The following is a 16,568-nucleotide window of genomic DNA, read 5'->3' as shown; positions in this document are numbered from 1 at the left end:
AGTGGCAGAAACCCATGTCTGATAGAATGTTTCCCAGCACAGCCAAAAAAATTACATAACCTAGAACAGGGGTAGGGAACCTGCGGCTCTCCAGATGTTCAGGAACTACAATTCCCATCAGCCTCTGTCAGCATGGCCAATTGGCCATGCTGGTAGGGGCTGATGGGAATTGTAGTTCCTGAACATCTGGAGAGCCGCAGGTTCCCTACCCCTGACCTAGAAAGTCAAGCCATGGAAATGCTACAGCTACTCTTAGTAGCTAGCCCCATCTCAGTGCTACAGCCTTCCAACCTGCTGTTGGTAGATGGCATGGGCACAATAAAAGACTCATTGGTTAGGAAGGTAGACTTCACTGCCAAGAAAGTCCACAAAGCCTTGGTTGCAATCAGAGCCTCAGCCATGACTGTTCTCATTGCAAGAGCCTCCATTGTCTGGTCTCGAAAACCTATTCAGCTTATACCACCAGACAGTTACAGAATCTTTGAGGGTATGAAGAGAGTACAGAAGGCAGTCTCCTTTATGATGGGCATCTCTGTAGATATTATGACCTATGCAGCACGTGTCATGGTGGCCACCACTACCTCCAGAAGGGCATCATGAGCTAACAGATCACCATTCCAAAGCTATCCTCATGGCTTGCCCCTTTGACGGAGGAAAGCTCTTTGGAGAACTGGACAAAATATTGATCAAAACAAAGGGTACGAAAAAGGCAATATCCAAATGTCTTAGGCAGGAGGACAGAAGGGTTCCCTTTCAGACTTCCTTTCACTCTTTTCATACCCTTCTTAGGTACCAGCCAGAACAGAAGAGACACTGGCAATCTTCAAAGGGGACCTCTTACAGAGGAAGTATGTTTCATAGACACTCTCATTACTACAACCAGGAGGGTATCAGAGCTGGGGACTTTTTCAGGCAGACAGAAGCTGTGTGTTTTTCACAAATATAAAGTTGTCCTAAGACCAAACCAGACCTTTGTTCCCAAAGTCAGCCTCAGATTTCCCAGAGAACAGGAACTCCACCTTTTCTCTTTTTGCCCTAAGCCAGAGCACCCTGGCACACCTTAGATCTATGCAGGGCCCCTAAGGATCTACATGAAACACACAACTCCAGGAAGATCATCAGACTCCCTGTTTATCTCTACCACAGCCCCTAACAAGGGCAAAAAGATGTCCAGAGTGGCCATTAGCTACATGATAAAACAATGCATAATTCAAGCATACTGATCCAGCAATCCACAGGTGTCAACAGCCACCAGTGCCACCATGGACATACCACCATCAGTAGAATATATTTTTCCAAGTGGTCTTCAGTCTCCACGTTCGTAAGACATTATATGCTGAATACCACAGAAGATGAAGTATTCAGACGGAAGGTGTTACAGGATTTTGTAGATGCAAAGAACTCCAAGCCACTCAGAAAGACACTGCTTTTGGACATCCCACATTTATAGATGCCCTCCCCGTCAGAGTGAGAACAAACCCAGATTACTTACCATGAAGGTTCTCTCTGCTGTGAGGAAGGGAGGTCATCTCTTGCCCATCTGGGCTTACGCATACAGTGAAAAGACCAAAAGGCAAACAACAATCCACAAAGAATAACAGCAACAAACAATCAAAAGGGCAAGTACCACATTAGAGACAACAGGAGAGAAAAACAGTAGCAGATCCTACGTGCTAGCAAAATCACTGACAAACTATCCCCTGCTATACTGCCCTAACTATCTTCTTCTCCTAGGAGATCTATTCAGTTTCTAATAGTTATACTGTTGCGTTCTAAGTTACAAGTATTAAGTTATGTTCAAGTTAACCTCTATAGCTTGAAAAGTTTTGAACTGGGTAGCAACAGTCCAGCAGTGGGACAAAAAGCAGAAGTTTAGTCCCGCCTCCCTGAGTGACCAGTGGGAATAACCAATGTTTGAAGATGTTCTCCCTTCCGCAGAGCAGAAGGAACCCTCATGGTAAGTTATCAAGGTTTGTTCTGCCCCCTTAACCGAGGTAAGCGGTTCATCAGCATTGGTTTTAACTCTATAGCAAATTGGAGATTGTTTTTAAACCAGGATCTGAAACAATGTTTCTGTGTGTGTAGGGATGAGAGGCCCCTTACGTGTAGCACAGGGGTAGGGAACCTGCGGCTCTCCAGATGTTCAGGAACTACAATTCCCATCAGCCTCTGTCAGCATGGCCAATTGGCCATGCTGGTAGGGGCTGATGGGAATTGTAGTTCCTGAACATCTGGAGAGCCGCAGGTTCCCTACCCCTGGTCTAGCAGTTACCGCTCAGATGTGATCTTTTTTGTTGCTGTCCTGCTAATAAGAGGCTCTTGACTATTTCTTGATAAGCAGCCAACTGACTGTAACATTTTCAAATCCTGCGACTTGATTTATTTTCTCTTTTCAGATGCAGTCAGTAACTGAAAATGGAGATCCCTCTTCTGGAAAACAAAATGAAGAGAAAACGTACAAGAAGGTTAGAAGTTATGTGTCTTTTTATCAGTATTTTTATCAGTGTCATTATAAGCCAGTTTGTACAGGATTCTGTCTCAATTCTTTTATTTGAGATGTATTTGAGATGTGAATACTTTGTGTGTTGAGCATGGGAAAGTTGATAGTCACGTTTTCACAGATCCCAACAGTTTGCATATTGTTTTCTTAATGAGATGCTTAGTGTTCAGAACTGAGCAGTCTTCCTGTGCTAGTCATGGGCACCAGTTCAAATCCTCGCAAGAAGCAGCAACAAAAGAGGAGTTGGGTTTTATATTATGCTTTTATCTACCTTTAAGGAGATTCAGAGTGGCTTACAATTACCTTTTCTTCCCTCCTCACAACAGACACCTTGTGAGGCAGGTGTGCTGAGAAAGTTCTCAGAGAACTGTGACTAGACCAAGATCACCCAGCAAGTTCCATGTGGAGGTGAGGGGAAACTAATCTGGTTCTCCAGATTAGAGTCCACCACTTTTAACCTCTACACCAGGTGTGTCACCCTGATTTGTTCGAGGGTCAAATATGACATAAATTTGATTTGGTCAGGCTGTGTCCTTGGGAGGGAGAAGTGTCTGCCTCAGCTGGTGAGCCCCTTGAGGGCTTTCTAGCTTGTGGGGGCTGCCTCAGATAGCAAGCCTACAGCAGGCTCTCCAGCCCAGATTGACAATGAGGGGAACGTCCACCTTGGATGGCAAGCCTGCAGTGGGCTCTCCAGCCCAGAATGGCATGGAAGGCCCAGCTGCCTCAGCTGGCGAGCCTGCAGCAGCCTCGCAAGCCCAGATCAGCATTGGGGTGCCGGGCGGGGGGGTTAGTCAGTTCAGATTGGGAGTGAAGGGATGGCTACCTGCACTGCTAGTGTAGAATACCATATGGGGTGTGGGTGGCTGCTGCAGTTGGCAGGCTCACCAGCCCAGATTGACACTGGGGAGTATTGTCAGCACTGGGAGAGAGTGGATGTCTCAGATGGCATAGAATAGATTATCATGAGGGAGGGGTGACTTGCCAGGCCAGATGAGTAGTAGGGTGTGGTGGTTGCCTGGACTAGTGAGCCTGCAGCAGACCAGACTTAGAGTGGGGTGAGTTGATGCCTGGACTGGCAAACCCACAGTGCGGTGGGCTTGGTGTCTGCACTGACTAGCCCATTGCAGGTTCACCAGGCCCAGATTGATACTGGGAGCAGGGTGTTGCCTCAGCCAGCTTGTGGGCACGATAAGCCCCCTCAAGGGGCCAGATCCAGCCTCTGGGCAGCATGTTTGATTTTCACCATGCTGACTTTCATGGAAGGAAAACACCAAGGGATGGAGCTTTTTTGATCCTGACTTGCAGGAAAAAATTAAAGGTATTTACTTCTTTTGAGTTATCTACGGAGCCAATCCCTAACGTTGAATAGTGTAACTTTTTTTTGTTTCTTGTTCCAATATCCATGCAGACTCTCTGACCCACCTGACTTGACTTAAAATTTAATTAGATGTTGCTGAAAATTCTTTGCTTAAGATGTCAGTTATTTGGTGTCTTTAAAAAAAACTTGTTCATATTTGGAGTGACAGCATTTTTTGGAGAGTCAGTTTCTAGTGTGGGGTGTTTGCCTTTTACTGCATTATTTTTGCCCCAGTGTCCTAACCATTTGAAGTTCACATGTTGGCAGACAACAACAGAATAGTGTGTTGGTTTGCTCAGAGACCCTTTTCCATGACACCTTGTCTACTACGAAATTCCAGTGCTCTGCCAGTGAACCTCTATATCTATTGCCAAGGACTTGTCAGCATATGCTTAGATGCACACACAGTTTTTGTAAGATGCTACTAGACCAGTTGTTGCTCCTCATGGGAATTCTGTTTACAATAAAATGCATTCTATAACACACCCAGTATTCCCTTAGAGCTATGCTTTGAAGGACGAGCCATTAGGACACTCCCTATGGGCAAACCCTTGATAAGTTCCTAAAGAATCTCAGGGCTCCCTGAAACACAGTTTGGAAAACACTCCTCCAGTTCTTGGAGTTTATCATTGTAATTATGCAGGTATTCTAGAAATACAGTCAGTTGTAGCTGCATTTGTGTCTACCATAGTGTTCAGAATTTATTGCATAAAATACTGTACCAGGATGGGTCAGGTACAAAGTTTTTCCAGACTTTATCTCCCGTTCTATAAATTGAGTTGTCTAAAATATGTAATCCAAGTTTTGACTTTTAAACTGTTTTCTGGGAATTAAAAAATGTGTAGCAGACTAATCATTAGCTATTAATTATTAGTACTTTTTCCACTAAGAGCATTCAAATAAATTCTAAAGTCAGCACAACACAGGGGATGTCCTTATCATTGTATGCTGTGGTTACTGGCTAAATACTGGGAGAAACCCCCAAAGTTAAGATGTAGCACACATCATCCTTACCTATTTCCAGTTCTTTCTAATCCGTGGTTTGGATGGTTGAGCATTCAGATGTTGCTGTGTATAAAGTACATATAGATTATACACCAAATTCTGAGTAAATATTGGCCGAAGGAGGAAAAACAGAGTTTTTGTTTTATAAGGTTGGAAAGAGGCATGTTTGGAATGAGAAGCGGAGTTGTTGGTAGATTGGTATTTGCAATAAAATATGACAACAATTGGGAGAACAAATAGTTTCTTTTTAATCAAGTGTTTCTAAAGCAAAAATGTCACTCAAACCTGCCCTGATCTGTGGCATTGGGATGGCAATGTTTAAAGCAATTTGGTTAATTCAGGAATTCTAGTATCAGTATACGGTATATGATATTTAATATCTAAATCAGCTTACAGTATGTGATTTCAACTGCAGTATTTATTTCCTTTGACTCTGTTCACCTGATGTAGGTGTGTTGTGCAAGCAGAAGATAAAAGCATTACATTGCAAGAAAGAAGATATATTCAGTTTGAAATCACAACAGTAATCTTACAAAGCATGAAAGAATACTTTAGTAGTCTTTGGACAAAATCTGATATTACTCAGAAGTACCAGCAGTAAATGAGTGTCTTGTTTGTCCTCTGTTTGCATTTCCTGTGTAATATCCAAATGGGGAACTTAAATCTCACTGAGTTTCATGAGCTTCATGTGAGTTCTGAATTGGTACAACTTGCCATGGTGAAAGTGCACAAAATCACTCTTTGGGTTGGTATACTAGAAGCATAACCTGAGGTTTTTTTGTGCATCTGCTGCTAAACCTTCTTTGTGTTATGGAACTCCTACTTAGAATTGTAGTTAAATCTGTGAAAATCTGGAGATGGCGATTGTATAGTATATCTAACAAATCATTCAAAGGAGAGAGTGATGATTAGGAAAAGGGTTGGAAGGTTTGGACATGGGATATATACCTAAGAATTCTGTGTAGTATTGCTAGCCATATGGTCCAGTGGATGGAGAGAAGAGTACTGCTATATCTTAAATATTCTTGAGCAGGACTTTATCTTTCAACTTCAGTTCCCTATGTATAAAAATGACCTATATGGTTGCCAGTACACATATATTGTGATTGTACAGCATTTAAGAAGATGAATTTACTGCAGTGAAGAGAGATGGGAGAATTTGGTTATCTAAGCAATTTTAGTTAATGCACAGTAAGATATGGTTGTAAGAAGCATGACATTGCAACCTTGTTAATCTAAGCAATTGAGGGTGGTGTAATTAAATTTTTAAAAATTTGGATACTGATCCACACAGAAATGCAACAGTACTAACAATCAAATTTCAAATGGACCCAAAAGCTATGTTATTGGGCATTCTACCAAAAATATACCAAAAAAAAAAAAGAACTATTTTTGTATATAATATCGGCAGCCAAAATTACTGTTGGCTTTACCTGAAAAACTGAAAGAGTTTCCTCTGGATTGGGAAAATAAGGCAAAAGAGTATTACTATATAGCAGAATTAACTCATTTTGTAAACAGAAGACCTGTGCGTGAATTTAAAGAAAAATGGGAGCCCTATTTTAAGTATTATCAAGTGTGAACGGTTTATCTAACTTTGATGTCATGTTGCATGATTTCATGATGTCATGATGCATGATTTCAACATGCAAGTGTATAAATGTAGACATGCATTTTTGACATATTAAAAAATCTTAAGTATGATAAAATGCAAAGTTTCATCTAATTTTAAGGGATGTTATCCTGGTTTTTAAATTTATTTCATATTCATAGATATTTAAATAATTTTAAATTATGTAATGATAAGGTTATAGAAAAGATTCAGCAAATTTATATATTAAATCATATTTGTCTTAAAATGCAATTCATATTCCTCTAGTATAACTGATAATTAATGCAGATTCATTTATTGTATATTATTTCCTTTCCTGTATGTTCTCCTTTTTTGTTTAATAATGTTTTGTCAAAAATAGTGAATCCTGCTACAAAAAAAATAAGCAGACGTGGCTCTGGTTAGTGCCTGTATAGGGGATGGGAGTCATTTGTAAGCCATCTTGAGTTCCATAATGGAAGAGGGAGGGATCATATGAATCATGGTGTGTAGCTAAAGGAATCATTCTGGATTAGTGCTCTGTAGTACAATGCAGATTCTGTTAATTGCATTTTAGCGCGAACTACTTAATCTGAAAGTGCCAATAAAATAGATACCTGACATTGTTATACAATTTAATAGGTTACTGTTTAATAGGATTAAGCTTCTATCCTGTTCTAGCAATTATACTAATGCTACATTCCCAGCCAAAAAGACGGAGTCCATGCTCAAAGAAGACAAAGCTGCCTTTAAATATTTTCAAATATTATTAGGAGACAGTTGCTGTTTCCCCAGTATATTTTACCACCTTTTAAGAAAGCAGTCAAGGGAATGTTTTGTTGATACTGTTTATTTCTTTAAATGAAATAATACTTAGGGGAGGGAGAAGGAAATTGTAGGTCGGTATTCAGTGAGACAGGTAAAAGAGTTTTGTGTTTAAGAACTAGATTGATTTCAGTCTATTAGCTATCATTGTGCATGAAGGTTGATAGCATATTTTAAACAAGCAGTAAAGCCCATTGTGGTAAACAATTCATTGGGCTCTAAACAGATATTGGTGACACATATGCACATAAGGTTGCCAATTCCAAGTTGGGAAATTCCTGGAGATTTTTTGGGAGGGATTTAGGCACAGCAGGGTCCACTCTCCAAAGCAGCCATTTTCTCCAGGGCCAAAAATAGAGTTATTTCCCCACCCCACATTTAATTTTTTTCCCTTTCCCCTCTAAAATTACAAAAGGCAAAACTATATATTGCTGATATCAGCAAGAAGAGCTGAATTCAATCATGTACTTTATTCAATAAAAAGGCAGGCAGCCACAATACCTGCAGTGCAAACGACCCTGGAGATCATCACAAAATGGCAGGTGCAATGAAGTGGCACATTTATAGTATGGGAGGGAAGGCAGCCACTGGGGAAGAAATCCTCAGCTCCTGCTCACCCTGGAGTCGTTGAAGGGCCCCAAGAACTCCTTTCTCTGGCTCTGATTTGGGCCAGCCCTGACTCATCATATGTTTGTCCACTGCCACAGGGAGAAAGCCTTTGAGCTGGTTCAGCAGTTGGGGGGGGTCGCACCCCTCACCCCCAAACCACGCGGTGATTAGCTGGCAGTGAGTTGTCGCCGTACGTTCCATTCTTTCTGAATTATATGTTAGGATGACTTGTTATACAGCCAATTATGTCATAGATGTGCACATGACTTATAGCATATGATATCTGCACAATATAATGGTGTTACAAATTATACAAATTTCTCCGGTTTATATTGTCAAGAAAAGCCTATTCCAAAAGAAGACCTGTTTTCTCTGTTCTAGCTTAACATAGTCTGTATGATAACCTTGTTGCTTGTCTTATATTCCAATAGTGAAGTCAGCCAAATCTTTGAATAGTTAAATCTACTGACTGGAACTGTGAACGAATAAGACAGATCTTTCTACAAACTTGAAAAGTGCCCCAGGTTTGCAGAAAAATCTGAAAACCTGAAAATGATAAAAGGAATAGAATAGAATAGAATAGAATAGAATAGAATAGAATAGAATAGAATAGAATAGAATAGAATCTTTATTGGCCAAGTGTGATTGGACACACAAGGAATTTGTCTCCGGTGCATATGCTCTCAGTGTACATAAAAGAAAAATACATTTGTCAAGAATCATAAGGTACAGCACTTAATGATTGTCAAATATGTCTAGTAAGCAATCAGGAAACAATCAGTAGTAATGAAAACATAAAATGTAAAATCATAAAATAAAATAAAATAAAATAAAATAAAATGTCAGCACAGGCTATAGTCATACAGTCATAAGTGGGAGGAGATGGGTAATAGGAATGATGAAAAAAGTAGTGCAGTAATTATATAATAAGTATATAATAAATAGTTTAACATTATCGAGGAATTATTTGTTTAACAGAGTGATGGCATTCGGGAAAAAACTGTTCTTATGTCTAGTTGTCTTGGTGTGCAGTGCTCTGTAGCGACGTTTAGAGGGTAAGAGTTGAAACAGTTTATGTCCAGGATGCGAGGGGTCAGTAAATATTTTCACAGCCCTTTTTTCTGACCCGTGCAGTATACAGGTCCTCAATGGAAGGCAGGTTAGCAGCAATTGTTTTTTCTGCAGTTCTGATTATTCTCTGAAGTCTGTGTCGATCTTGTTGGGTTGCAGAACCAAATTACACAGTTATAGAGGTGCAGATGACAGCCTCAATGACTTCTCTGTAGCCCTGTCTCAGCCGCTCCATGGGCAGTTTGAGCTTCCTGAGTTGGCGAGAAAAGAACATTCTTTGTTGTGCTTTTGATGACATTTTGATATTATGTGAGAATTTTATGGCATGAGATATGATGGAGCCTAGAAATTTAAAGGTCTCTACTATTGATACTGTGTTGTCTAGTATTGTGAGAGGAGGTAGGATGGGAGGGTTTCTCCTGAAATCTACCACCATTTCTACGGTTTTAAGTGTGTTCAGTTCTAGATTGTTCCAGTGGCACCACGAGGCTAGTTGTTCAACCTCCCGTCTGTATGCGGTTTCATCGTTGTCTCGAATGAGACCAATCACTGTTGTATCATCTGCAAATTTCAGTATTTTAACAGATGGATCGTTTGAGATGCAGTCATTGGTATACAGAGAGAAGAGAAGTGGTGAAAGTACACAGCCTTGGGGGGGCCCTGTGCTCATTTTACAGGTGTCTGATGTCTACAAGGAGTACTTGTAGCTTTAAGTAATGGATTCTCTCAGTGGCTTTTGCTAGGCAACTAGTGTTTCAACGATTAGCCCTGTCAGTAAAGGGCAGGGGGAGAGCAGAATTCTTTCAGGTTTATTTTGGCCTTTGAGGGAGAATTCACTGGGGCTAGGTTGTCAGCTCCAAGCTTGGAAATTTCTGGAGATTTTATGGTAGAGTCTGAGGAGGTCAGGGTTTGGGGAAGGAAGAGACGTCAGCCAAATATAACACGACCCCATCACCTTCAGAAAAGTCATTTTTTTTCCATGGGGGACAGATCTCTGAGTATTCCCCAGGTCCCACATGGAAGTAGGCAATCCTAGGCCCTGAATAATATTTGGGTGACTTGATGCCACCCAACTTGCCTGACTCCACTAGTCTGGGCTGCTTGCTGCTGTTTCATATCAGCCACCCTGTGAAAAACAGTGTGGTGTAGTGGTTAGAGCTTCAGAATAGGGTCTGGGAGACCCAGGTTCAAATCTCTATCTTGCTAAAGATGTTCACTAGGTGATTTTGGACCAGTGACATACTTCCAGCCTAACCTACCACACAGGGTTGTTGGGTGGGTTGAAATGAGGAGAGAAGGCTAATGTAAGCTGCTTTGGCCCCACTGTGAAGAAAAACTAGAGTTTTCCAAGATAGAGGCTGCTTGGGGGGGGGGGATGGAAAACTTAAGATAGAGGGGCAGATAAAGGTAGGTTGGCTGTTGGATGGGAAGGCGGTAGAGAGATTTGAGAGATGGAGCATGGGGTTTGAAGAGGGGAGGGACCTCAGAAAGGCATAATGCCATAGACTCCACTCTCCAAAGCAGCCATTTCCTCCAGGCAAACTAGAGTTGCCAGCCTTCAAGTGAGGACTGGAGATGACCCAGAATTATAGCTGAACTTCAGATGACACAGATCTATGCCTGTCCCCCCCAAAAAGCTGCTTTCGAGCGAGGAGACTGTAGAATTATATCCTTGCCTCCACAAATGGTACCCTTCCCAAGGCTCCACCCCCAAATATCCAGGAATTTCCCAACCTGGAGCAGGTGACTCTGAAGGGAACTGATCTTTGTAATTGGGAGAGTTCTGGATAGCTGCTGCTACCTCTGTTGCTGTAGGAAAGGGGAAGCAGGTGGGAGGCCAGGAGGGTGATTGAAGAAGAAAGAGGGAGTGATGGGGCAGAGTAAGAAAGGGGGTGGCAGGAGGGAGAAAGAGTGAGATACCGAGAAAAGAAGGAGCACAGGGGAGGAAGCAAAGGGATAAAATGAAATCACTGCTCCCGCAAATTTGTTACTTATTATTTTACATTTATTTGTTTAAAAGAGTTATATTCCCCTTTTCAATGCAGAGCTTTCAAGGCCGCAAACAAATAAAAAGTAATATTATCTGAATAAACAGTCAGTGATATTAGTCAAGTGTATAGCAACTTAAAGAAATAGATTAATTTGTTACTCTTAAGATTGTGATACAAGGATTACTGTCCCAAGCTATCTATATTTATATCTTGGCAGGGAACCACTAGTCTACATAAAGTTTATGTGCATCTATTTCTGCTTGAACAGATAAACTGTATCTCCTACTAGAAGCAGGGTGTGTGCCATGAGAAAGCACTCTGCCAGGAGTCTTGTTATGTAGAATTGTGCATGTGAATTGTAGTTAAGTGTATTTTATGTGTTCTCATGACACAACATTAACTGAACAGTCTATTTCTGAAAACAAACACTGCCTCCCCCCCCCCCACCCCCCAGCCATTGTTACTGAAACATGCTTTGGACACTTAAACTTTCAGTTATTCCATTATTGGTATATAATTAATATAGCATGTTTTTAATCCTGGCTCATATTGCTAAAATAAACTTTTTAGCCTACTCTGATAAGCCACTTCCAGATGGATAGGCAGTGACTGAAAAGTCTGCAGTTAAATTAAGGGCAATCATACAATCTTGTGAGCTGACACAGCAATTGAGATACATTGAGAGGAGTACATCTCGTATATAGATGCATACAAAGAGAAATAGTCCTTCAAATGTGTAGGTCTCAAGCCTTTCAGTTAGATTCAATCCAGTGTCTCATTAGAGACCAACAACGTTTTCAGAATATAATCTTTCAAGAGTCAAAACGAAGGGAGCTTTGACTCTTGAAAGCTTATACCCTGAAAATCTTGTTTGTCTATAATCTGATACTGGACTCAAATTAACTATTCTACTACAGACCAAGATGACTGACCTCTGAAACACTTTGTTTTTTATTCCTTATGGCTTTGGTGTTGTAAGAATCTGTATGAATGCTCTTTGATGCTTTGACATTGCTTTGAAAAGTCTCTCTTCCTTTCCTCCCCAGGGAAAATTCTCTCCCACTTTTCAGGGCATTAGATCCTGGTTCTTTTATCTCTTTATCTCATGGCACTGCATAGTTGTCAGCATTACACTTTGCAACTCTCCAGTTCGCTTCGAGTGAGCTTCTTTAGAAATTGTGAATGCTTGTTAGTTTTGTGCAATGAAGTCAGTTAACAGTTATTCACTATTAAGATGACTAGTTATGGATTGTGAGGACAAGGCATATTTTGTATAACCTATGATCATTAATGTGCAGTTGTACTTGTACTGTATCTGTATAGCCATAGTAACTCTGAAGTTCATAATTAGCATATCGATTTTATGAGTTAAGGGCTTCAAAAGAAAAAAATGGCAGGAAATGTTGGGAGAACTGTGGCAGGAGAAATGTTTTGTATATTTTCTTCATTGAATCCTGTTGAGTTATGAGTGGAATATGGCTAAAGATGAATAGCGTTTGGCATATATAGCCCTATATGGTTCTAACTAACTCAATGTATTGCTTATGCAATCAATTCAAAGTATCAGTAATATGCAATACAGTGCTCAAAATCATTTAACATGGAAGAATTTTATTTTTAACCAGTATTCTTGTTGCATTAGTGTTAAAAGTATTAAAGGATAACACTGGAACTGTCTGGGTAATAATAACATTACTACAATCAATACACAGTTTATTATCAGGGTGGAGAGTGCATTTAACACATAAGTGCATTTAACACATAAGTAAACGCTACTGGGGGAAAAAATCAAGACAGAGCTCACTGAGCCCACTGGGCTCAAATTCAAGGGTCAACTAACCAATAAATACTCTACAACAAGAATACATTTTTAAAAAAATTAATAAAATACATACAAAATAGTCAACCTTTGAACAAATCTTTTAAGAGTTTATGTACACTACATGCTACTTTTACAAGTTTAGATTGTCACCTTTAATATTACAAATATTACAAGATTTAATAGCTGAAGAAGCATAAAGCTCTAGCATTTGAGTAGTGTCCTGGAAAAGCACATAGGTTTTTGAGTCACTTTGTAATGTATGACATATAGAAGGAAGGTACAAGCAGCCAGAACAGAGCCTTAAGGATAAACATTCTGGCAGACATCGCCAGGTATAAGCAATTCCTTTGGGAACTAGCAGGGAATTCTATAGTTGTTCAGCTTTGGTCACCAAGGGAAGGTACTACAAGAGCAACAAACCAGAACAAAGCTAGTAGCTACATCAGAACTCTCTCCCATGAAAAGGAGAAAAGTGGTAGGGCAGGTGTGTGGGAAGCCAGTGTGGGAGAAGGCAGCTGAATCTCATTGCATACAGAAAATAGAGCTGTATCTGTAATTACATTTACTATGTTACGTTTCCTATCTTGGCAATCATATTAACTGGCCCTCTGTGTAGGAAAGCACTGTTTTCCCCACAACCGTTCATATGCTAATTTTCCAACTATGGAATCACACTTGCAAGCACTCCATAAAACTTTACTACCAAATCAAGAGCTCCTTGCAAGAGTGAGGACGCCTGTCCTTATGCTCCTAAGTCATTTGCACAAGGAAAGGCTTCACCTTTCATTCAAGTGCCAAGCAAAGCTAAAAACCCTGGCTGTTTGCTCAAGATGCATATGTGGAGTCCACTGCTGTACATGCAGGTCTGCGGATCAAAGTCAAAAAATGGTTACACAAATCTCTTCCCTACCCACTCAGGCATTGTACTATGTGCAGCTATGTCTACATTATCAAAAGTAATTTTATGCTTGCAAATACAAGGAATTGGTACTTGGAGTTATATCACCTTTCTAAAATTATTATTTTACCACTCTCATTGCTCAAGAAAGCACCTCTACCAATGGCCTCCATACTTGGCCAACCAGTCTGTCCTTCCATGAAGCGGCGGTATGGGTGTTGGGTGAGTCAAGATGTTAATGCCTTTTGCGGCTGGGTTGTAAGTAGGTCCCGGCGATGGAGCATGGCCAGCTGTGGCTGACAGCCCAAGAGGTGCTAACTGTATTCTCTGACCAGCTAAACCAGCTTCATTTTTGTGAAAGGAAGGGATGTAGCCTCCGTGGGCATTGTAAGCGGCCCCTACAAAGCTGGGGTTTCCTGCATTGACAAACCTCCAATAGGCGCTGGCGGTTTTGAAAACACATAGTTGTTCCAGGTTCCTTGACATCCTTCTTTATTGGCTGCTCCAAGTATGTATCTTGATTGCTTGAAGTAGTATTGTTTTGCTGATGTAGTCGATATCCCAGAGTCAATTCTCTTCAGAATTCTGTTTTCTCCACCTGGCTGGCATGACATAGGGGACTTGGGAACACTAAAGAGAGATTCCTTGGATTTCTTTTCATGTATCATTGTAATGCTGGGTTTGGGTTTGGAAATGTCCAAATTTTGCATCCTCAAAATCATCCCAGCTATCCATAGTCTTTAATACAGTTTGACCCCATCACCGCCGACAGTTTTTCAGGCCCACGGCACCACAAGGAGGCCCTATGGCTGTTTGCTTTGGAGAGTTTTTATTGATGGCTGGAAAGAACGGTTCCTGTGACTTTGACAGTTGTTGATTGGTTGAGTTCTGCGGGAGCTGGATTGGCTGGAGGGGATGTTGATTATTCTTGGACAGAGACTGAAGTTGAAATCTGTCAGGTGCATCTGGTGAAGACTAAGATTCTGACTTGGATACAGATTCTAATTTTGACATAGGTTCTAGACTGGGCAGAGAGGGCTTTGGCTCTGTTGGCAGGACTGACTTGAAAGGTGGCTGTTTCTGATCCAGATATTGTGGAGGTGGAGGTGGTCCTGAAACTGACTTGAAAGGAGGCTGTTTCTGATCCAGATATTGTGGAGGTGGTCCTGAAACTTAACCAACTTGGAAGTAGGAAAATTTCAGTGCTCGGCTTGCTGTTGGCCGCCCCTTTGGATCCCAGGTCAGCATTTCGTTCATAAGGTGGATGGCTTCATTGCTAGCATTCGGAATGAGAGTCTTTAAGTTTATGGAGACACACTGAGGGAAGCGGAAGTTCATTGCAGCTGCAAGCTGGTACCCTTCTGGCCAATTGGCCTTCTTTGGGGTTCCTAATGTAACCTCAGCTTGTGGGTTCTGTGGGGCAGAACTTGAAAGGAGTTTGCAACAACTAAATTTTAAACAAAAAGGTTTACTTTCTTTAACATATGACAATTATCAAACATTAACATTTAACTTAACATTCCAAGGTCCCATTCAAGTTTCATTCCAAGTCCTTCTAATTACAGTCTGATAATGCCAAGTCCATTCTTCCTACTGGTGGTTGGCTCATGGAGACTCTTGAGGCTTGGTGAACTGGATTCAAGATGATGAAGGTCCCCAAAAGAACTCTCAACAATTACATATACAAAAACCCTGAAACAATAAATTCTAACATTTACAATAAAGCAAAATAAACAACTCCCTTCCCACTAGTTCCCAACAACATTGCAGTTACCTTAAACAAGGTGTTAAGGGCTTAATAAAATCAATCAAGGTCCTAGCCTGGTAGCCTTGCTTCCTCCAACCTCATGAGTTCTGCAGCCTTCTGCTTCTTTTCAGACTCCACCCCTTCCTGGGTCATCCCATTCTTACATAGGGGTTATACTAACAGTTGGCAAATTTTGAAGATCTCATCAACTTCACTTGTTCCTGGAAAAATTGTGATTTTCAATGTCAGCTTTATATTCATTAACTTTTTTTGTGTAGGGATACGACACAATATAATATTGTCACATTATTTTGTTGGGTGCATAATGTTTGTCCATTCATGCGCAGTCTGTGGAATTAGTCTTGTGTACATTATAGAATACAACTATGATGCTTTTGATTAGCAGCAGATATTGAGGCTAATTATTACCACCAGTCTTCTGTTTTCCAGAATGTTTAATTAGGGAATTTAACAAAACACTTTCTCACCTGCCAGCATAGTTTTTATTCAGTTTCTGTTCAATAGCTTGTTTTTGTTGAACGTGACAATGTCTAATGTGCAAAGGAACTGAGAAGAAGACCCAGCAGGGAGTGGGCAAGTAGTCAGCTAGATAGAGGTGTAAGGTTAGAAACCCTTCTGTCCTTTTGTGTCACCTCTTCTCTTTTCTTAGACCAATAATTTGAGGTCTAATTTCCTACTTAGAAATCTCCTCTTCCTTTTTTGCTTGCTAGCAAGGTAACTGAAATTTATCTCTTGTCTCTCAGCTTTCCTATCTGAAATGTAGTTCCCCAATAAACATCTAAATGTACTTTTAATCAGTGAGTCCGCCACTTCTCTGCATAACTAGGAATCTACCAACTGTTTTTAGTATTGTGATGTGGTTTAAATTATAGGCTACCTTGAGCAGGACTTTGAAGAGGCGGTGTAGAAATCCTGAGTAATGATAATAAACTTTACACTGATAATAAAGCCTAGTTTTTCTTGTTGCTAAGGTTTTATGATCACCTTAACTACTCAAATAAATCCACCCACATTAGTATACTGTTTGCCTAGAGACAGACTAGAATCTACATTTCATATTTCATTCAGTTCATTTTTTGCACACAGCTCTTGCGAAGTAATGTTTCTTGAGAGGATTCAGTTTCTTTTATC

General features: G+C 40.6%; 1 protein-coding gene across 6 annotated transcripts in view; it reads left to right on the top strand.

The window, feature by feature from the left end:
- Nucleotides 1-16,568, top strand: part of PIP5K1B (phosphatidylinositol-4-phosphate 5-kinase type 1 beta) — a 104,067-nt gene that overhangs the window by 26,682 nt on the left and 60,817 nt on the right. For 5 of the 6 annotated variants that reach the window (XM_048504073.1, XM_048504072.1, XM_048504070.1 and 2 more), the window contains exon 3: nucleotides 2,397-2,465. In XM_048504073.1, the coding sequence (XP_048360030.1) occupies nucleotides 2,397-2,465 (69 nt within the window). Of the gene's footprint in view, nucleotides 1-2,396; nucleotides 2,474-16,568 lie in introns of those variants that run through there. The other variant, XM_048504076.1, reaches the window with a different exon arrangement.

This window comes from Sphaerodactylus townsendi, linkage group LG07 (genome assembly GCF_021028975.2).
Source record: "Sphaerodactylus townsendi isolate TG3544 linkage group LG07, MPM_Stown_v2.3, whole genome shotgun sequence".
Classification (NCBI taxonomy): Eukaryota; Metazoa; Chordata; class Lepidosauria; order Squamata; family Sphaerodactylidae; genus Sphaerodactylus; species Sphaerodactylus townsendi.
The sequence above is the reverse complement of the archived record's forward strand: the minus strand, read 5'-3'. Positions and strand labels throughout refer to the sequence as shown.